This window comes from Loxodonta africana, chromosome 2, assembly GCF_030014295.1.
Source record: "Loxodonta africana isolate mLoxAfr1 chromosome 2, mLoxAfr1.hap2, whole genome shotgun sequence".
NCBI lineage: Eukaryota > Metazoa > Chordata > Mammalia > Proboscidea > Elephantidae > Loxodonta > Loxodonta africana.
This window is the reverse complement of record NC_087343.1, coordinates 157,621,142-157,644,246: the sequence shown is the minus strand read 5'-3', so window position 1 is coordinate 157,644,246 and position 23,105 is coordinate 157,621,142. Positions and strand designations below refer to the sequence as shown.

At 40.9% G+C, this 23,105-nt stretch overlaps 1 protein-coding gene across 2 annotated transcripts in view; it reads right to left on the bottom strand.

Annotated features, from left to right (window-relative positions):
* The window catches only part of KCTD16 (potassium channel tetramerization domain containing 16), a 335,835-nt gene that overhangs the window by 200,479 nt on the left and 112,251 nt on the right, over positions 1–23,105 (bottom strand). Inside the window, exon 2 of one of the 2 annotated variants that reach the window (XM_023550283.2) lies at positions 3,664–3,690. The exons of the other annotated variant lie outside the window; for it this stretch is intronic. Within the exon in view, the coding sequence (XP_023406051.1) occupies positions 3,664–3,690 (27 nt within the window). The remainder of the gene's footprint in view (positions 1–3,663; positions 3,691–23,105) is intronic. 2 annotated transcript variants of the gene reach the window in all.

Genomic DNA, 23,105 nt, shown 5'->3' with positions numbered 1-23,105 from the left:
GCCATTTGTATCCAGACATCCAGGAGATTGAGAGCTAATATTACGGATCAAAATAGTAGCAAAGTTAGTCTGGTCTCAGGACTCTGTCATCAGGAATACAAATAGCCCTGGCCCACTTCCCAAACTAGCAAGGCTTGGAAGACTCAATTGTGAACAACCAATGAAGACTTCATTCAAAATACACAAGGAATGTGTCACTCTACATCACACTTCCTGGGTTTAACAAGCAACTGGTCTGACCATGAACCAAGTATTTTGTTCTGCCTGAAAAACCATGGAGGAGAGATGAATGCTCTGAGTCTCCAATCAAAAGAACGTTACTCCAGGTGGATGCCTTCCCGCCTAGAGTTGTAGGATGTATTGATCAAGAGTTTCAGTTTTGGGTTTTCTCAGAGTGCATAAGGGCTTTGGGCAGTTTGGCATAGAACTGTCCATTAAACACAGCAATAAAGGAAAAGTATCGATTCTTCCTAACATTTCACTCCTCTCACCACTAATTGGTTTGTTTCAGAGAAAAGGCAGCATGAAATGTGTTGGGAAATGTGACAGGTCATCACAGCAGACAGAGGTGAGCATTAGAATCAGATAAGCCTGCCCTAGATCTCAGCCCCACCAATTACAACCCTTGTCACTTTGGCCATGTTACTTACTATTTCTGCCTCTTAGTCTTCTCTGTTCCGAAAAAGGGGCAATAAAACATATTTCAAAGGCCTAGCATGGGGATTAAGTTTTTTTTTCCCCTATTAAAAAAAAAAACAGGGGCAGGGGAAAGTTGAGCTGACATACTTTGTCCTCTTTTGCTTTCACGATTTTTTCTTTTTCTTTAACAAAAGTTTCTCCTACCCCATGCCACTCTATCCCACTGAGGATGGGAAACACGTTTATCTATTTTTGTATCTGACCTAGGTTTGCCCTTTGAATTGGCTGGGTCTCAGCATGGACAGAGATAGAGATGGTGGGGATGGTAGAGATGGAGAGAGAGATGGATGTGGTGGAGATAGCAGAGATGGAGATAGTGGGGATGGTAGAGATGGAGCTGTTGGGGATGGTAGAGATGGAGATGGTGGGGATGGTGGAGATGATGGTCATGGGAATATATCTCTACAAATGATAGATCAAGACACTGTCAGTCAGATGGAATTCAGACCAGTCCAAGATGGGATTTACTGAGACCCAGGGGTCCTCATCGAATGAAGCTTGACTTTCCTATTGAGATGACGTCAGCCTGCAATATCTGGATGCTCTAGCAACTCAAGCACCGCAGCCATAAAATCAACACCTGCCCACCAGCCGCAGGCAGACTAAATTTTGCCTAGTTCAAATTAGAATCTGCCCACTGAGCCAACAGAAATAAAGCTGAGGGACAGCAAATTTCCTCAGAATGCACACTTACCTGCCTGGTTGGCGGTAGCCATTTTCAGTGCTATGTGTGAAGCTGTGACAGGGAGCCATGCTGGGCGTGGGACCAGAATGTGAACATAGATTTTAAATGCATTGACGTGGGTGTGGCTGGCATGATAGAAAGAAAAGGGTCAGTGTCCTGGGCAAGCTGAATAAAGATAATTGCAGAGAGCCTAACCATTTATTTTAGCTATTAATAAGGCTTCCCTGGTTCCCCATATAAACGTATATCTTATGTTATTCCCTTCACACTCATAGGTACACAGCAGTGAGCTTGCAAGAGAGGAAGAGCCTGTTTAAGAGCCCCAGCCAGGCAGACCATCTGTCAGTATGATTAATGTGCTGGTTAACATTCGGCTATTCTTTCCTTAGCATGGCAAATGCATCCAACACCTCACCTTTGTTCAGCTACTGCATGGCTGGGCCAAGATCAGCAATGCACTTTGATCCTTTATGACACTGTGGGGCTCATAATCTCCCTGACCCTCTAGTAGGCAATCATCTTGCTGGGAATTAGAGAGGGAAGTTGGTGGCAGCCTCAGCAACAGCAGTCATGACCGGGGGCTGCTCCATGAGCTCACCTTTAATATGAATAAGTTCTTATCAAAATGAAAAGGCTATTTAATCCAAATCAATTTGGCATGCATATATTGAGCACTGAGAGACAGCATTATAGACTAGTGGTGAGAAGCATGGGTTTTGAAGTCAGAGAGAAGTGGGTTCAAATTCTGCCTCTACCACTTTCGAGCTGTGTAATCTTGGGGAAGTTACTCAAACTCTCTAAATCTTCATTCCTTCATCTGAAAAAAAAAGATTGTATAATAAATGAAATAATGTACCTAATGTACTGGGCTCCCAACTCAGCACATAGTAAATGCTCAAAAAAAAAAAAAAACCAAATCCATTGCCGTCGATTCCGACTCATAGTGACCCTATAGGACAGAGTAGAACTGCCCCACAGAGTTTCCAAGGAGCACCTGGTAGATTCAAACTGCCAACCTTTTGGTTAGCAGCAGTAACTCTTAACCAAGTAAATGCTCAGTAAATGATACTTATTATTCTAAAGCACTGGATGCATGCTGGAGGGGGCTGTATATACAAAAAAAAAGAGAGAGAGAAAAGATACTGTCCCAGTCCTCAAGGAACTGAAGGGAGGACGCTGAAGTAAACACTTTAACAATAATAATACAGCTCCAAGCAAGGCCAGTTGTCTAAGAAGGTTATAAAGACGGTGTGATGATAACTCAAGGAGAAGGGATTCGTTCCAATTTGGGAGATTAAGCAATTTTCTATGGAAGAGATCACACTAGATCTAGGATTTCAAAGGTGGGCAGAATTTAAAGAGATGGTGATGAAAAGGGCACCCTAGGCTGAGAAAATAGCACACTCAAAGCATGGGAAGTAAGGATTCAGCAACAGCAAGCAGACCCATGAGGCTGGCATGGGGTTATGGATAAGGCCAGAAAGATGGGCTAGAGTCAGATTAGAAACCTTTGGATACCACACTAAGAAACTGGGGCATTATTCTGTAACAGTAGGACGCCATCAACCATTTCAGGCTAAAAGCAATATCTGTCCAGGTGATATGAGAAGAGGGGGGAATTTTTCCTTGGCTCTGTTGTCTGTTAAGAATCAGTGGCATCACCAAGGAGAGTGTGGGAGGGTGTGGACCACACCGGGTGACACAGCCAGACGGGGTGATGCCAAAATGACTTTCTATAAAATTTTTGTGTGGTAATAAAAAAAAATAAAAAAAAAAATTTTTTTTTGTTTCAGCAGAAATTTATTATTTTTCATAAAAATATTCCTGTAGTTAGTTATAACAACGAAAACATTTTTCATAACATTTTCATTTCTACAAGGCTAAAACTCTATGCTAATTTACTTTTTCAACCTTCTAACATGCTCTAGTCAGAGCTGTCGTTATTACCTAATTAACAATGACGCTTGGAATCACATGGTTTCATCTGCACTTCGCTCAGGCGTGCGCTGTTTTTTTCTTTGCTGTCTGTGTTTTTATAGTCACTGATTTTGTCAAGTTTTCTGGTGTTTTAACTACCACATTGTGGTAATTAGTATTTGTGAACATATATCAATAACTTTTTTTTGAGAATGAAGTAATAATTACAGGAAAAGAAGGGGCGATATATGGGAATTACGATTTACGAGGAACATTAGTACAAAAAACATTACTGAGGGTTCTGAATGGTCTGGTACAGGAGGCCCCTGGGGGGAGGGGGGTGACATCATTGGTTACTACACTGGGTGACACCAACTTTTGTGATGCCACTGTTAAGAATAATGATGTAATTGAATGTGTTCACCTACAACCCACCAAGGAATGTATCAAGAGGGAAAAATTCTGACCTCCATAAGTAACAGCTGGAGTAACCGAAGCTGTTTTCTGGGCTTTACAAAGGTTTATTAGCAATTGGATAGACCCTGAGGGACAGTAGGGTTAGCAGGGGATATTCATTAATGCTAACAGCTGGCCCTATGCCTCCAGGTAATCCCAAGGTATGTCCCCACAGCCCAAGTCACGTAGAGAGTTGAGGAAGTGATGTGAGCAATCCAGGCCAGATTTACATCTATTTACAGGTTTACATCTACTGAGGAGTTTATAAAGCCTACTGCACCGTGAAACAAGTCCCAGAAGCAATCACCAGCATAAAGTAGTTTGTGAACCTGCTCCAACCTGAGCATAGCTGCACTAGTAGGAAGTCATGGGTGAGGAAGCAGAGAAAGTAGGACAAGACCCACAGTGGCTGGGCTGCTGGTTCAAGTAGTAGTAGAGACCGTTCTGACAGAGAAAAAGCCTATATTCTAAAGTGAGCTGAGGCTCCCTTATTACAGTATCCAGGATTGCAAAATCACAAATTTCTATGACTTCCCGCTTCCCTGAAGTCTCAGTGCTAACCAAGTACATGCTAGAGAATATTTAAAATGATTTAGGACAGTAGATGAGCTGTTACAGCCTGTTCCAGCCCAAGAAAAGCACAATACTTGGTTCTTTCGATACTTGGATCCAGCTATAAACTCCTAGCAAGGAAGGACTGATTTAGGAAATAATATTGGAGTTATTATTCCCTGTTCTTGAGCATAGAGAATGTGACCCAGCTGAAGCTGGGCTCAAAAGGACTCATAAGGACACATCAACTGGGCCCCGAAGTAAAGACAGTAGATAGAATAATATTTGAAAGTATCCTTTAGGGAACCTTTCACATAATCCAGAACACAAAAAACTTTCCACCTTTTTCTATTAGAAATTTGTTGGACCAATGGAGACCCTCCTGACTGTCATTACTGAAACCTGTACCAATGACCGTTAAGAAAGACAATTCAAAATGTAGGATCACAGTTTCTAGCCAATTTGTGAAAAGGTGAAGCTTTCGTGGCTTTGCCCATTTTGTAATGTTAATATATGCTGATGATTCTGGGTAGACATGGCTGTGGCAGCATGCTTGTCCACTTCCTGCTTTTGTCTTTTTCAATATATACCGAATAAAACTCTCTTTTTGCTTTATTAAACTTTGTGATTTTTTCCCCCTATAACAGGACGCAGCTACAAAAGTCTTTATGTAAGCATCTTGTACTTTTTTTGATAAAGGTAATGATGGCCATAGTTATTATGGTAGATTTTCAGGGTGTCTGCTCCTATCACAATAAACCCCTGTCATGGATTGAATTGTGTCCCCCCAAAATATGTATCAACTTGGTTTGGCCCAATTGTGTGGTTGTTCTCCATTTTGTGATTGTAATTTTATGTTAAAGAGGATTAGGGTAGGATTGTAACACCTTTATTAAGGTCACATCCCTGATCCAATGTAAAGGGAGTTTCCCTGGGGCGTGGCCTGCACCACCTTTTATCTTACAAGAGATAAAAGGAAAGAGAAGCAAGCAAAGAAGGGGACTTCATATCACCAAGAAAGAAGCACTGGAAGCAGAGCGTGTCCTTTGGACCTGGGGTACCTGTGCAGAAAAGCTCCTAAACCAGGGGAAGTTTGATGAGAAGGCCAACAGAGAGAGAAAGCCCTCCCCTGGAGCTGACACCCTGAATTTGGACTTTTAGCCTCTTTTACTGTGAAGAAATTAATTTATCTTTGTTAAAGCCACCCATTTGTGGTATTTCTGTTATAGCAGCACTAGATGACTAAGACAACCCCCTTTCTTCAAGAACTACATCATCCACCTATGCTAGAAGACCCTGTTACCAATATTGGTACCAAGTAACTCTCACCCTATCTCAAGGTAGAGTTTATTGAATCGAGGTGAACACTTGCCCAAAGGGAGACATAACAGAACATCTCTCCTGGGAATTTGGGACTGATGGTCAATCAGTTTGTTCTCTTGGTCTAAGGAACTCTAAATACAGAGTTTCCCCTATGCCAGGGAAACCAGAGCAAGCCAGATAAAAATGAGGCAATTCTACTCTGGAATCCACTCGATAGCACAAAACATAACAAGAATATACAAGTTAGGAATCCCTGGGTGGGGCAAACAGTCAATGCCCTTGGCTACTGTGATGGTTAAGATTGTGTGTCAACTTGGCTGGACCATGATTCTCGGTGTTTATATGTAATCACTCCCATGATGGGATCTGCTGTGAGTAGCCAATCAGTTGAAAGGGAGTTTCTTTGGGGGTGTGGCCTGCATCCAAGCATAAGGAGACGTTCTGGCTTTTTGCTCCCTTTGGATCCTCCAGCTGCCTCCTATTCATCTTACCCCTGGTTCTTGGGACTTGAGCTGTCCACTCATCTGCTGATCTTGGAATTCATCTATATTCACAGCCTGTGAATGGAGCCCTGCTTTCTGACCTGCTGATCTGGGGTTCACCAGCCCCTGTGGGTACATGAATCAGGAGAAGTCTCTATCCTAATCCATGGACTTGGGACATTCCACTCTATACAATCGCATAAGCCATTTCCTCCACATAAATCTCTGTGTGTATATATATATATATATATTTGGAAACCCTAATGGCATAGTGGTTAAGAGCTATGGCTGCTAACCAAAAGGTCAGCAGTTTGAATCCACGAGGTGTTCCTCAGGAACCCTGTGGGGCAGTTCTACTCTGTCCTATAGGATTGCTATGAGTCAGAATCAACTTGATGGCAATGGGTTTGTTTGTTTTGCTTCTCTAGAGAACCCAGCCTAAGACAGCTACTAACTAAAAGGCTGGAAGTCCAAGTCCACCAGAGGCACCTGGAAAGAAAGGCTTAATGATCTACTTTCTCAAAATGAGCCATTGAAATCCCTATAAAGCACAGTTCTACTCTGACAGACATGGAGTTGCCATGAATTGGAATCAACTCAACAGAAACTGGTTTGTTTAATGTGCAAGATATTATTCTTCCTAATATTCAATCACATATCCATTGCTTTGATTTAGGTTCATTTATTCTAGCTGGTCTTCACTCACAGACATAGAGGAAACTGCTTCACATCCTCAATGAAAATACATCCTGTACTCAAAGAATACTTATATCAAATGCTTTCTTTCTTTCTTTCTTCCAGGTTGATAAATTCAAATTCCTTGAGCCTTTCCTCAAAAGAAACAATTTTTTATTCTTTTAAGTTGTGGGCACTTCCCAGCTTTTTCATATGCCTTTTAAGTGTCACTGACTACATCTGGACTCCTGATATAATGAGGGTCAGACCCAAGCTGAATACAGTGGAAAGATGACTTACTGATGCTTGTGTAATATGCTCTTTATGTTGTATTTCAGCATTATGTTGGCTTTTTTTCTTTCCACAATACTACCCACACTAGCTAGTCACATTCAACTTATATTTAACTATGACTTGCTGGTCTTTTTCTGTTCTATTTAAACAAAGCCAGTTTTTATCCTCACATGATTTGCTTTGTCGTCCCCTCGCCCCACCTTTTTTTTAATTGAAAGCATTCCATTTAGGTTTTTTCTTCTCTCTTTTTATTTAAACACTTCAGTAGAACCAGAATATTTAGGACCCCCCAGCAATAAAAGAAAGATTATAAAGCCCAGCAGTGATAAACCAGTAAATAGGGGTCAAATAGCCACATCATGGTAAATGGAGAAAAGATTGATATTGTCAAGGATTTCATTTTACTTGGATCCACAATCAACACCCACTGAAGCAGCAGTCAAGAAATCAAAAGACACATTGCATTGGGCAAATCTGCTGCAAACGACCTCTTTAAAGTTTTGAAGAGCAAAGATGTCACCTTGAAGACTAAGGTGTGCCTGACCCAAGCCATGGTATTTTCAATTGCATCATATGCATGTGAAAGCTGGACAATGAATAAGGAAGACCAAAGAAGAATTGATGCCTTTGAATTGTGGTGCTGGTGAAAAATGTTGAATATACCGTGGACTGCCAAAAGAATGAACAAATCTGTCCTGGAAGAAGTACAATCAGAATGCTCCTTAGAAGCAAGGCTGGCAAAACTGCATCTTACATACTTTGGACATGTTGTCAGGAGGATTCAGTCCCTGGAGAAGGACATCATGCTCGGTAAAGTAGAGGGTCAGCGAAAAAAAGGAAGACCCTCAATGAGATGGATTGACACAGTGGCTGCAACAATGGGCTCAAGCATAACAAGGATTGTAAAGACGGCACAGGACCAGGCAGTGTTTCATTCTGTCATACATAGGGTTGCTATCAGTCAGAACCGACTTGATGGCACCTAGCAACAGCAGGTCAAACATTGCATGTAGATGTATTTTCCAGGGCAGGATGATTTATTTTCAGGCCGTATTGACATATACTCTCCAATTCCCACAAACCTTATCCCTACATGTTGTCTTATATTCAGCCCCTTTATGTCATCTTTTTTCCAGACCTCCAATGGCATTTGAATTTAAACTCCCAAAACCAATCAGCTCATATGAAAAAGAAGGTGGGAGTTGGAAGGAGAAATGACTCCCCCAGCATCCTAGATCTACTCAGTGGAGAGTATGAATGTGAACTCAGAGCTCCTTGTTTCCCACTCCAGCCTAGTTCTTCCGTTATCATGTGTATTAGCAGATGACAATGACCAGGGGATAAAAGACTTAAGTAATGAAGAATTATAGGTATATTTCTGATGAAGACCATACAGGTGAAGATCATGCTGAATAATGAGCTTAAAAAAACTCAATCATATTTGAAACTTATTTTTTTGACCAGGAGGTGAATTTTGTGCCATTCCCAATTCCATTGTTACACAAATGCTGAGAGTTCTATATTTATCTCTGAATAACCCCATCCCACCCAGATAATCTTAAAAGTGCTATAACTGACTTTTTAACAAGCTATAATGGATTTTAACATAGATCTCATGGGTCTATAAAATGATACATCTTTAATAAAGATTCACTCTAGAGGAAGAATCACTTCCAAGGCTAAGGTAACTAAAAGTCAGTTAGTGGAGGGCTTGCATCTGAAGTATTATAATTCCAGTGATATTTACAGTGGGAAAAAAAGGGTTAGCTAGAGAGAGGCCTAGTTAGTGCCAGCCACCCTGCTGTGGAAAGTTTGGTTGTCTTCTTAGTCTGATGTCCTTGACATATATATCAAGATTGCTAATGACTAGCAAACCACATGCCTTATGAAAGGAGGCAATAATGCTCTAATGATGCCAATTATATAACCGAATACTAAATAAAACAGAGCAAAGACCAACTGAATGATCGATAGAAGTAATGAGATTCTGCGCTACAGTATAGGAATGATTTCCATATTCAACAATATCCTGCTGCTCATTCTATGACTGCATTTCTTTTCCACCAGTTACAGCCAACCCAAAGGGACCCAAATTAAAAGAGACAGAACAACAAAGGGAAAAGGCGGGCGGGCTTTTTAATCATTTTGTCTGTATCGAATTGTAAAAAACATTCCATCCTTCACATACAATTCTAGCATAATCTTTCATGTTATTTGAGAATACATTTTATACACCAGAGCAATTGATTTTACAGAATATATGAATTTTAGACACGGAATCAGGAATATAGGCTGCTTTACAGTTGTTTTTCCTCGATATTTCATTTGAAGTATGATAAGTATCATAAGATGATAGAATTTTCAAGACTAATGACTTATTCATTAGAAATACCTTTTTTCAAAAACACAAGCAGCAACTATACACATGGACCAAACTGAACTCACAGAAACTAAATAGACTACATCTGTGGAAAGGCAATGGAAAAGCTCAGTATCATCAGTCACAATAAGGCCAGGGGCCAACTGTGGAACAGACCATCAATTGCTCCTATGGAAGTTCCACTTGCAGCTAAAGAAATTAAAACAAGTCCATAAGAGCCAAAGTATGACCTTCAATATATCCCACCTGAATGTAGAGACAATCTCAAGAACAGATTTGATGCATTGGACACTAACAACTGAAGAGCAGACCAGTTGTGGGATGACATTAAAGGCATCATACATGAAGAAAGCCAAAGGTCATTTATAAGTCAGAAAAAAAAAACCTAAATGGATGTCAGAAAATACTCTAAAACTTGCTCTCGAATGCAGAATATCTAAAGCGAACAAAAAATGATGAAGTAAAAGAAATGAATAGAAGATTTCAAAGGATGGCTCAAAAAGAAAAAGTAAAGTATTATAATGGCACGTGCAAAGACCTGGAGTTAGAAAACCAAAAGGTGAGAACATGCTCGGTATTTCTCAATCTGAAACAACTGAATAAAAACATTCAAGCCTTGAGTTGCAATACTGAAGGATTCTATGGACAAAAAAATGAACAACACCGTAAGCAACAAAAGAAGGTGGAAGAAAAACATAGAAGAATTGGTTGACGTTCAACAATTTCAGGAGGTAGCATATGAACAAGAACCAATGATACTGAAAGAATAAGCCCAGGCTGCACTGAAGGTATCGGTGAAAAACAAGGCTACACGAATTGATGCAGTACCAATTGAGATGTTTCGACAAATGGATGCAACACTGAAAGTGCTCACTCAACTATGCCAAGAAATTTTGGAAGACAGCTACCTGGCCAAGCAACTGGAAGAGATCCATATATGTGCCTATTCCAAAGAAAAGTGATCCAACAGGATGCACAAATTATCACACAATATCCTTAATATCACATTCAAGTAAAATAATGCCGCAGATAATTCAAAAACAGCAGCAGCAGTACATTGACAGGGAATTGCCAGAAAGCTGGATTCAGAGGAGGACACTGAACGATGGATATCATTGCTGATGTCAGACAGACTTGCCTGAAAGCAGAGAATACCAGAAAGAAATTTATGTGTGTTTTATTGACTACACCAAGGTATTCAACTGTGTGAATCATAATACATTATAGATAACATTGCAAAGAATGGGAATCCCAGAACACTTTAACTGTGCTCATGCAGAACCTGTACATAGATCAAGAGGCAGTTGTTCAAATAGAACAAGGGGATACTGCATGGTTTAAAGTCAGGAAAGGTGTGCATCAGGGCTGTATCCTTTTATCATACTTATTCAATCTGTATGCCGAGCAAATAATCCAAGAAGCTGGATTATATGAAGAAGAACTGGACATCAGGATTGAAGGGAGACAATAACAACCTGCAGGATGCAGATAACACAACATTGCTTGCTGAAGATGAAGAGGATTTGAAGCACTTACTGATGAAGATCAAAGACTACAGCCTTCAGTATGGATTACCCCTCAACATAAAGAAAACAAAAATCCTCACACCTGGACCAATAAGCAACACCATGATAAATGGAGAAAATATTGACATGGTCACGGATTTCATTTTGCTCAGATCTACAATAAACATCCATGGAAGCAGTAGTTAAGAAATCAAATGGTGTATGGCATTAAGTAAATCTTGTGCAAAAGACCTCTTTAAAGTGTTAAAAAGTAAAGATGTCATCTTAAGGACTAAGGTGTGACTGACCTAAGCCAGGGTATTTTCAATCACCTCATATGTGTGCAAAAGCTGAAAATGAATAAGGAAGATCGAAGGAGAATTGATATGTTTGAATTACGGTGTTGCCGAAGAATATTGAATGCACCATGGACTGCAAGAAGAGCAAACAAATCTGTCTGGGAAGATGTACAGCCAGAATACTCCTTAGTAGAGAGAGGATGGTAAGACTTAATCTCACGTACTTTGGATATGTTACCAGGAGGGACCAGTCCCTGGAGAAGGACATCATGCTTGGTAGAGGGTTAGTAAAAGAGAGAAAGACCCTCAACGAGATGGATGAACACAAGGGCTACAACAATGGGCTCAAACCAGGGGCAGGTTAACCAGTAAGCAAGGTACACATGGGTTTACTTGTGTTTATTTACTAGTCCGTAGTGCTCAATTTCACAGACGCTTCACCACATCATTGATGTGGTGAAAAACAGATGAAACTGTACACTAGAGATTAACAAGTAAGCACAAGTAAACCTGTGTATACCTTGCTTAATGGGCGTGATGGTTAAGGTTGTGTGTCAACTTGGCTGGGCCATGATTCTTAGTGGTTTGGCAGTTATGATGTAGTATGGCAGTTCCTTGTTGTGATGACTTCCATTTTGAGATTTGATATAATGTGATCACATACATGATGAGATCTGCTGTGAGTAGCCAATGAGTTGAAAGAGAGTTCCTTGAGCGTATGGCCTACACTGAATATAAGTGGACACTCTGGCAAGGCTCGTGGGCTTTTGCTTGCACTGGATCCTGCAGCTGACTCCTGTTCATCTGACCTCCAGTTCTTGGAACTCGAGCTAGCAGCTTTCCTGTGGTCTTGCTCTCTGATCTTAGAATTTGTCAATCTTCTCAGCCTGTGAACAAGAGCTCTTCTCTCTGACCTGCTGATCTTGGGTGTGTCAGCCCCTGCAGCTAAGTGAATCAGGAGAAGCCTCTATTCTGACCCATGGACTTGGGACTTTCTAGCCTCTACAACTGTGTGAGCCATGTCCTTGATATAAATCTTTATATATATAGCTATAGACTTTACTGGCTTTGCTTCTCTAGAGAACCCAGCCTAAGACATTCGGTACTGAGAGCGGTTCTAGAGAGGTGAGTAAGGATGAGTTTTCTAAATTGGTTCTCAAGTCTGGTTAGTCTTAAGGATGCAGATGACTCTGCTTCCAGTAGTAAGGACAGCACTGCTAATCCATGGCATGAGGAGACAATACAAATAGGCAAAATATCACCACCAATAGATCAGATATTAGTGAAAGGTGAGGCTCTGGGTGATCACATGTCATAATGAGAAGTATAAGGTTTGTTGGTTGTAGTTGCACTAAACAAACTGGTGAAAGAAAGAGATGAACTCAGGGCTTCAGAGCCAAATCTCAAGTGCTGCATAAACAACTTCAAAGTTTCCACTTGTGCCTTGAAAGAAAGCCTTATTTCTTGTAGTAACAGAACCAATACTGCCAAAAACCTAACCCAGAGTCTTATCATAAGAGTGGCTGAATTACAATGCCAACTCAGTTGCTAACCTGAAGAGGTGTCTAAAGCTGAAATGAGGATGTTAATTGGGAAGAAATGGGATCATGAAACTTAGGATGAGGACATGTGGGCAGATCATCAGGAAGCTGGAGACACTGAGCCCTTAAATTCCGTTGAATTCCATCCTGCCAACAGAACCAGCCATCTCACTCCCATCTGAAGAGATTGCTCCATTTTTGTTTGCTAAACCACCCTGCCCAAAAAAAACCATCAGCCCCCCCACTCCCATCTAGTGAGATTAGCCCAGCTGCCTCTAAAGAGCCCTTGTGTGAGTCATTGTCTGGGGTATTGCCTGAGGCAGATGCTTTATAAGACAATGTTGAATGTTCTCAAAACACTTCGCCACCACCGATTTTGGCTTCTAGACCTATAACTAGACTTAAGTCCCAGTAAGCCCCAAAAGGTGAAGTACAAAGTGTGACCCAGGAGGAGATACTATACACTCCAAAAGGACTGCTTAACTTTTCTAATACATAAAACAGAAGCCTGGGGAATATGTGTGGGAATGGCTAGAAAGGTTGTGGGATTAATGGTGCAAGGAACATAAATATGGATCAACCAAAACCAAAACCAAACCCATTGCCGTCAAGTCGATTCTGACTCATAGCAGCCCTACAGTATAGTGCAGATGCGTGGATCAGTCTCAGTTTATTGATATAGGCCCACTAAGCATAGATTCTTCACTCAATGTTTCAGCTCAAGAAGTTAGGAAAGGATCTAATAGTTTATTCGGTTGGGTCACTGAATCATGAACTATAAGGTGGCCTACCCTAAATCCCTAAATCAAGTTCAAGTACCAGACCTACCTTGTTATACTGCAGAAGAAGGTATCCAAAGGCTTATAGATACTGGCATGCTAGAGTGGATTAATCAGGTTAGACCCACTGACCCACACACAGAGTGCCCCATAGGACACACCTTTTACCACAACGGTGAGGAACAAATTTGTGAAGGGTGCCCCAGCACCCTTGAAGACTGCTGTGATTGCTATTTTATGTAAGTCAGATTTGACAGTGGGAACTGCCCTGATCAAATTAAGACACCTAACTACAATGGAGCTTACTGGATCCCGTGGTAGTAGGGGCAAAGTGGTGGCACTCAATCAACAAAGATAAGGTAGGTGTGGCTACAGTAGTGGACAGCAGAGTCAAAGGAGTAATCAAAATAGTCTGACCCATATGTACTCATTTTTTTTTTCTAGTGGTATTGGCTAATTAGTCATGGTGTCCTTAGGAGTGAAATACATAGGAAATCTACTAAATATTCACCTGATGTGTACAAGCAGAATTCTAGGGCAAGTGAACAGTAATCTCACTCAAATTGCCAAAATTTGATTCCCAGATTGAGAGAGTTTAAAGACCCACAACCCCTTGAATGAAGGGAAGACCGGGTCCCCTCGAGGAAGGACTCTAATACACTGCCAATATTACACTATTAATCTTTCTCCCAGCCTTTCCCAAAGGGATCTATGACCTTTTACAAGAATGACTGTACATTGAGGAAAAGGAAATAATCAGACTTTTTGGGGACTACTGGATACTGGCTCTGAGCTAACACTAATTCTAGGAGACCCAAAACGTCACTGTGGCCAACCAGTCAGAGTAGGGGCATATGGAGGTCAGGTTATTAATGGAGTTTTAGTTCATGTCTGTCTCACAGTAGGTCCACTGGACCCCAAACCCACCCTGTAGTGATTTCTCCAGTTCAAGAATGCATAATTGGAATAGATATACTTAGCAACTGGCAGAACCCCCACATTGGATCCCTGATAAATGGAGAAAGGGCTATTATGGTAGGAAAAGCCAAGTGGAAGCCATTAGAACTGCCCCTACCTAGGAAAATAGTAAACCAAAAGTAATACTGCATTCTTGGAGGGATTGCGGAGATTACTGCCACTATCAAGGACTTGAAGGATGCAGGGGTGGTGATTCCCACCACATCCCCATTCAACTTGCTATCTGGCCTGTGCAAAAAATAGATGGATCTTTGACAATGACAGTGCATTATGGAAAACTTAATGAGGTAGTGACTCCAATTGCAGCTGCAGTTCTAGCAAATTTAAAACATCTCCTGGTACCTGGTATGCACCTATTCATCTGGCTAATGCCTTTTCTCCATACCTGTTTCAAAGGAGCACTAGAAGCAGTTTGCCTTCAGCTTACAATGCCAGCAACACACCTTCACTTGTCTACCTCAGAGCTACATCAACTCTCCAGCTGCATGTCATAATTTAGTCTGCAAGGACCTTGAACACCTTTCCCTTCTACAAGGCATTACACTGGTCCATTACATTAATGGCATGCTGATTGAACCTAGTAAGGAGGAAGCATCAATGAGTCCAGACTTATTGGTAAAACATTTGTGTGCTAGAGGGTAGGAAATTAATCCCCCAAAATTCAGGTGCTTTCTACCTCAGTGAAATTTCTAGGGGTCCAGTGGTGTGGGGCATGTTGAGATATTCCTTCTGAAGTAAAGGATAAGTTATTGTATCCGGCTGCTCCCACAACTAAAAGGGAGGCACAATGCCTAGTGGGCCTCTTTGGATTGTCGGAAGCAACGTATTCCTCATTTGGGTGTGCTACTCTGGCCTATTCATTGAGCGACTCACAAAGCTGCTAGTTTTGAGTGAGGCCCAGAACAAAAGAAGGATCTGCAACAGTTTCAGGCTGCCATGCAAGCCACTTTGCTACTTGGGCCCTATGATCCAGCTGATCCAATGGTGCTTGAAATGTCAGTGGCAGATAGAGATGCTCTTTGGAGTCTTTGGCAGGCCCCTATTGGTGAATGACAGCACAGGCCTTTAGGATTTTGGAGCAAATCTCTGCCATCCTCTGCATACAACTACTCTCCTTTTCAGAAACAGCTTTTGGCTTGATACTGGGCCTTAGTAGAGACTGAGCGTTTAACCCTGGCACACCAAGTCACCATGTACCCTGAACTGCCCATCATGAACTGGACATTGTCTGACCCACAGAGTCATAAAGTTGCACAGCAGCACTCCATTATTAAATGGAAGTGATATATATGAGACCGGGCCTGAGCAGGACCTGAAGGCACAAGTAAATTGCATGAGGAAGTGGCCCAAATGCCCATGGTCCACACTCCTGTTATATTACCTTCCATCTACCAGGCTGCATCTATGGCCTCATGGGGAGTTCCTTATGATCAGTTGACTGAAGAAGAGAAAACTCGTGCCTGGTATACAAATGGCTCTGCACAATATGCAGGCACCACTTGAAAGGGGACAGTGGCAGCACTACAGCCCCTTTCTGGGAACTCCCTGAAGGACGGTCATGAAGGGAAATCTTCCCAATGGACAGAACTTTGAGCAGTGCACCTGATTGTTCACTTTACTTGGAAGGACAAATGGCTAGATGTGTGATTGTATACTGATTCATGGGCTGTGGCCAATGGTTTGGCTGGATAGTCAGGGACTTGGAAGGAACATGATTGGAAAATTGGAAACAAGGAAGGATGGGAAAGAGGTATATGGATAGACCTCTCTGAATGGACCAAAGAACTGAAGATATTTGTGCCCCGTGTGAATGCTCACCAAAGGGTGACCTCAGCAGAGGAGGATTTTAACAATCAAGTGGATAGGATGACGCATTCTATGGAAACTAGTCATCCTCTTTTCCCAGCCACTCCCATCATTGCTCAATGGGCTTATGAAGAAAGCGACCACGGTGACAGGGATGGAGGTTACCCGTGAGCTCAGCAACATGGGGTTTCACTCACCAAGACTGACTTGGAGCCAGCCACTGCTGAGTGCCAAATATGCAAGCAGCAGGGACCAACACTGAGTTCCCAGTATGGCACCATCCCTCAAGGTGATGGGCCAGCAACTCAGTGGATGTTGATTACATTGGACCACTTCCATCACGGAAAGGTCAGCACTTCGTTCTTAAAAAATAGAATAGACACTCTGGATGTGGATTTACCTTTCTTGCATGCAATGCTTCTGCTGAAACTACCATTCATGGACTTACAGAATGCCTTATCCACCATTATGGTATTCCACCCAGCATCACCTCGGATCAGGGGACTCACTTTACGGCAAATGAAGTGAGGCAATGAGTCTGTGCTCCTGGAATTCACTGGTCTGGCCATGTTCCCCATCATCCTGAAGCAGCTGGTTTTAAAGAACAATGGAATGGCCTTCTAAAAACAAAATTATTGTGCCAACTAGGTGGCAATACCTTACAGAGTTGGGGAGATGTTCTCCAGGAGGTTGTATATGCTCTAAGCCAGCATCCAATATATAGAACTGTTTCTCCCATACGCAAGATTCATGGGTCCAGGAACCAAGGGATGGAAATGGGAGAGGCACCATTCACTATTATCCCAAGTGACCCACTTGCAAAATTTTTGCTTCCAGTCCCTGCTACCTTATGCTCTGTGGGTCTAGAGGTCTTAGTTCCAAAGGGAGGAATGTTCCCACCTGGAGACCCATCACTGATTCCATTGAACTGGAAGCAAAGAACGCCACTGAACCACTTTGGGCTCCTTATGCCACTGGATCAATAGGCAAAGAAGGGAGTTACCATACTGGCTGGTGTGATTGATCCTGATTACCAAGAGGAAATCAGGTTGATATTACATAATGGAGATAAAGAAGAGTACGTCTGGAATGTAGGAGATCCCTTAGGGTGTCTCTTAGTACTACCATGCCCTGTGATTAAAATCAATGGCAACCTACCATAACCCAATTCCAACATGACTACAAATGGCCCAGACCCTTCAAGAATGAAGGCTGGGTAACCCCACCAGGCAAACAGCCACGGCCAGCAGAGGTACTTGCTGGGGGCAAAGGGAATATAGAATGGGTGGTAGAAGAAGGTAGTTCTAAAAACTAGTTGCGACCATGTGACCAGTTGCAAAAATGAGGACAGTAATTGTTATGAGTATTTCTGCTTTGTTTGCATGCATTGAATACTTTTGTTTTCTTCACTTACAAAATATATAAACAGGGTTAGTGCATTTTTGGTTTTATATGTTCATTGTATCACGTCAGGTGCAAGTACAATTTTATAATTGTCTTTGTTCAGAGATTATGTATGGTTTAAGGAGATGTGTACAGAGGCCAAGTTGACAAGGGGTGGACTGTGATGATTTAGGTTTTATGTGAACTTAACTGGGCCATAATTCTCAGTGGTTTGGCAGTTACAACATAGTTTGGCAGTTGTATGATGTGATCACTTCCCTGATGAGATTTGATATAATGTAATCACTTCCATGATGGGATCTACTGTGAATAGCCAATCAGTTAAAAGGAAATTTTTTGGCCATGTGGTCTGCACTGAATATAAGTGGATATTCTGGCAAGGCTCAGAGGCTTTTCCTCCACTGGATCTTGCAGCTGGCTCCTGTTTTCTGACCTCCAGTTCTTGGGACTTGAGATAGCAGCTTTCCTGCCATCCTGTCTGCCGAACTTGGGATTTGTTGATCTTCACTGCCTGTGAGCAAGAGCTCTGTTCTCTGACCTCCTGATCTTGGGTTCGTTAGCCCCTGTGGCTATGTGAATCAGGAGAAGCCTCTAATGTGACCCACAGACTTGGGAAGTTCTAGCCTCTACAACCTCTTGAGCCATTTCCTTGATATCAATCTCTCTATATATACATATATTTATATATAAAAGACTAAGGCGTGACTGACCCAGGCCACGGTGTTTTCAATTGCCTAATATCCAGCAAAAGTTGGATGATGAATAAGGAAGACCAAAGAAGAACTGATGTCTTTGAATTGTGGTGTTGGTAAAAAATATTGAATATACCATGGACTGCCAAAAGAATGAACAAATCTGTCTTAGAAGAAGTACAACCAGAATGCTCCTTAGAAGCAAGGATGGCGAGACTACATCTCATATACTTTGGACATGTTATCAGGAGGGATCAGTCCCTGGAGAAGGACAACCTGCCTGGTAGAATAGAGGATCAGTGAAAAAGTGGAATACCCTGAATGAAACGGATTGACACAGTGGCTGCAACAATAGGCTCAAGTATAACAATGATTGTTGGGATAGCACAGGACCAGGAAGTGTTTTGTTCTGTTGTACATAGGGTCACTATGAGTCAGAACTGAATTGATAGCTTTTTTTTTAACAACAGCAACAACTGTATATATAAAAAAAATGCATATATATGTGTGTCTGTGTGTATGCTTTACTGGTTTTCCTTCTCTGGAGAACCTAGCCTAAGTCATTGGGTATTTCATCTCTTGTTCAAACGTAGCAATGATTGTGAGGATGGTGCAGGACCAGACAGTGTATCATTCTGTTGTCCATAGGGTTGCTATGAGTTGGAAATGACTCAACTGCACCTAACAACAGGAATCTGGTTAGGCTGATTCTAACCAGAACGAAAAACCAGTGGGTGAAGATTTATGTATTTGTTAACAGGTGCAGAAATAGCCTGGTGTAAATGAAGCTACAATCCACAAAAATATTTGTGCTCTAAATGCACAGTTTTTCTATACCAAGGATGGAGCCCAAGGCCACGGTTGAGGGCTCTCTTTACTCCCTGCTATAAAATTCTCCTTTGTTTCTATTATTCATATTTCATTTCATTCAAAATATCTATTAAGCACTTACTGTGAGACTGTTATTTTTTTTTTTCAAATTTAGTTCCTTCTGCTTTCTCTCTTTTACTCTTTTTCTTTCTTCTCCCTGAGGCCTGCCTAGAGTCCATCAAAATCCACAACATCACCACAATGATGCACTTAAATTCAAGGAGTCCTTGACCACTGTGTTGTACTGAATCTGTCTGTCCCTTCCCTTTTTATAGTCACTGTTGTAGAATATGTTTTGAGGTCAGGAAACCAGGGTTAGAGCTCTATTTCTTCTAGCTATTTTATCTTAAATTACTCTTTGTCCCTTAATTTCCTCATTTCTAAAATGGAATAGTAGTAAGTTCCACCTCACAGGGTTTTGTGAAAATGTCCAGAGTAGTTAGAAGAGTGATTGTCATAGAGTAAGTATTAAATAAATGAAATCTATCATCATTATTAGAAAACAATAATAATGAAATAATAGTTGTACTTTTGAGATTTCTTATTTCCATCCCCATTAAACCTAGAAGAAACCAAAACTTCAAAAGCTACTACATTGAAGATCTACAAAGATTTTATATATATATATATATTTAAACAATTGCCATTTCAACATTTCTTACATTGACAATTCAGTGGCATTATTACATTTATAAGGTGGTACAACCATTACCACTAGCCAATTCTAAATTTTGGCATCACCTGCTAAGCACCAAACCTCCTTTTCTCCCTGCCTCCAATTCCTAGAAACCACTAATAAACTTTGATCTCTATACATTTGCCTACTCGAGGTATTTCACGTAAGTGAGATCATGCAATATTTGTCCCTTTATGTCTGACTTATTTCACTTAGTGTTTTTGGTGGCAAACTGCTGAGCACTCAGTCACCAAGGGAAGCATCAAGATACTTTTGTTGGTAGGGTGATCCTTAAAGTCACAATTTCCATGCTGTTAAAAATTACACAGCTTTACATGGACATTAACATGGACATCATGTTCACTGGGTCAAGACCCACATTGTGTGAGTGAATGTTTTAAGTAGAGATGGATTCCTGATCCATTCATAAGGCAAGTATTTTCTAAGAGCCTACCATGTGCATACAACTGTGATAGAAAAAAAGGATATAAGCAAAGCATGACTTATGCTTAATACTCCATCTGGAGCTTCGAGTTTTTTTGAGGAATCAGAACATACATACGTATATAGCTTAAGAATTCATCTTCTATCTTCTTACCTACTTAAATATCTACAATTGTTCTCCCTACCTCTGGTCTACTTCCTTCTAGTTCCATCTCCTTGGGGCTTCTAATCCAGTCATTTCTCTCTCTAAAATCCTTCCCACTGTCTTCCAAAAAAAGTCAACCTCCTCTAGCATTGCATTTAAGGTCTGTCACAATCTTAGACATCCTATCTTCCTTGTCCATCTCCTCTGACTCTACTCACCAGGTACTGAAGTCACGCCAAACTCCCCACCATTTCCTAAGTGTGTCTTGTCCTTACTCTGTACCTGCTAGACACTCTGACTGGCATCCTTTTCTCCCCTTATCCTAGCAAACTCCTGCTTAGCGTTGTAGAGTGTCTAACAGACAGTGTGAAATCCTATGGGAGAATTTCCCTGCCTCACCCAGCCATACTGTATACGAATTATGAGCTTAGACGGTTATATCCTGCACCAGAGAACCAGGTCCTCACCAGCTGGAATGTATCATCTTCATTTCATATCCTCTGCAATTACAATGATGTGTGCCATGAAGTAGATGATCAATAAATATTCACTGCATGATTGAATGCATGACATTAATAATAACTTACATACTATCTGCATATAATAAGATAAATTGCTAAATGGCTTATGGATCCCACAAGGTGCTTCCTGCTATATCAGCTCAGTGAAATAGTACAAAACAATTTGTGTCAAATTAAATAGTATTATGGGTAAATTCTAAGAAGCAGGTAATCAAAAGTAGCAGTAGCATTCTTGGAAGGCTTCAAGAATTTGGAAGAAGAGCTACAGAGTGAAAATTTGAAGAGGGGTGCAGTGAAGCAGAAATGTTTTGTGATACCAGATATAAAATATCTAAATATATTTTGGCAAAGCAGTAACTAGGTATAGCAGGAAACCAAGAGAATTACACGCCCACACTTTCCAAATAAGTCCATATCTTTGTTTAATGCTCTTCCTTTTGTGAGGCCAAAAACTGAAACATGTGCTCAATTCATGTGTCTGGGTGGTTCCATTAGACTCAACAGCAGTCACTAGGCTTGACTGGCTCAGGAGCACTACAGTTATATTGATCACGAAACAATCTGTATTGATTTCTAAGATAGCCAGCCATGAGTGATTACTGACCAGTTTTTCTGGGCTGCAATCACTTCATTTCTCCATGTACAATAAAACTTAATTTTGTGCTGGCAGTACCAGCATTATAGGTTTCTAATTTTTCTGGAGATACAGATGAATACATGTCATTTTGAACTTATTTTTTGTTGTTAAAAATGATGTTCTAATTGTTGTATCATATTGTATTGTGCTCAGTTGTAAGTACCTTTCTTTCCCATTTAATTTCCTCTGCCCAAATCCTCTTCTCTTCTTTTCTATTATCCTAATCCCCAGCATGTGTACATTATCCACAATGTTAAGCCAAATGATGTAGCTGTAAAAAAAATGAAAAGCTTAAGCACTTCTAAGTATTTGTAAGGTTGAAAACAAAATGGGACATTCTTTATTTTTCAGTGAAGGATTCTAGTGAATCAGGTAACACATTGAAATGGGAATGCTTTGGTTCTAGAAAATGAATTGGTGGAAATGAGGATATTCATATTTGATTGGAGGCTTGATAAATGTCACTATCCATAAAGATGTCCTACCAGCATGTTAGGGAGTCCAAGCTGCGAACAAGCTGTGTAACTTTAAACAAGCTAAATAAACTCTCTAAACCTCAGTTACTCGATCAACAAAATGAGAATAATAATAGTGCTATGGATTGAACTGAATGCCTGCGCATAGTCTAATGCATTCAACTGTGTGGATCATAACAAATTATGGATAACATTGCAAAAAATGGGAACTCCAGAACACTTAATTGCTCATGTAGAAGGTGTACATAGACCGAGTGGCAGTCATTCGAACAGAACAAGGGGATACTATATGGTTTAAAATCAGGAAAGGTGTGCATCAGGGATGTATCCTTTTACCATATTATTCAATCTGTATGCTGAGCAAATAATCTGAGAAACTGGACTATATGAAGAGCTTGGCATCAGGATTGGAGGTAGGCTCATTAACAACCTACAATATGCAGATGACAGTCTTGGTTGCTGCAACTGAAGAGGACTTGAAGCACTTACTGAGGAAGATCAGAGACCACAGCCTTCAGTATGGATTACACCTCAACATAAAGAAAACAAAAATCCTCACACCTGGACCAATAAGCAACATCATGATAAATGGAGAAAAGATTGAGGTTGTCAAGGATTTCCTTTTACTTGGATCCACAAAAAACACCCGAGGAAGCAGCAGTCAAGAAATCAAACAACGCATTGCATTGGGAAAATCTGCTGCAAAAGCCCTCTTTAAAGTACGAAAAAGCAAAGATTTTTCTTTGAGGATTAAGGTGCACCTGACCCAAGTCATGGTGTTTTCAATCTCCTCATATGCATGTGAAAGCTGGAAAATGAATAAGGAAGACCAAAGTAGAATTGATGCATTTGAATTATGGTGTTGGCAA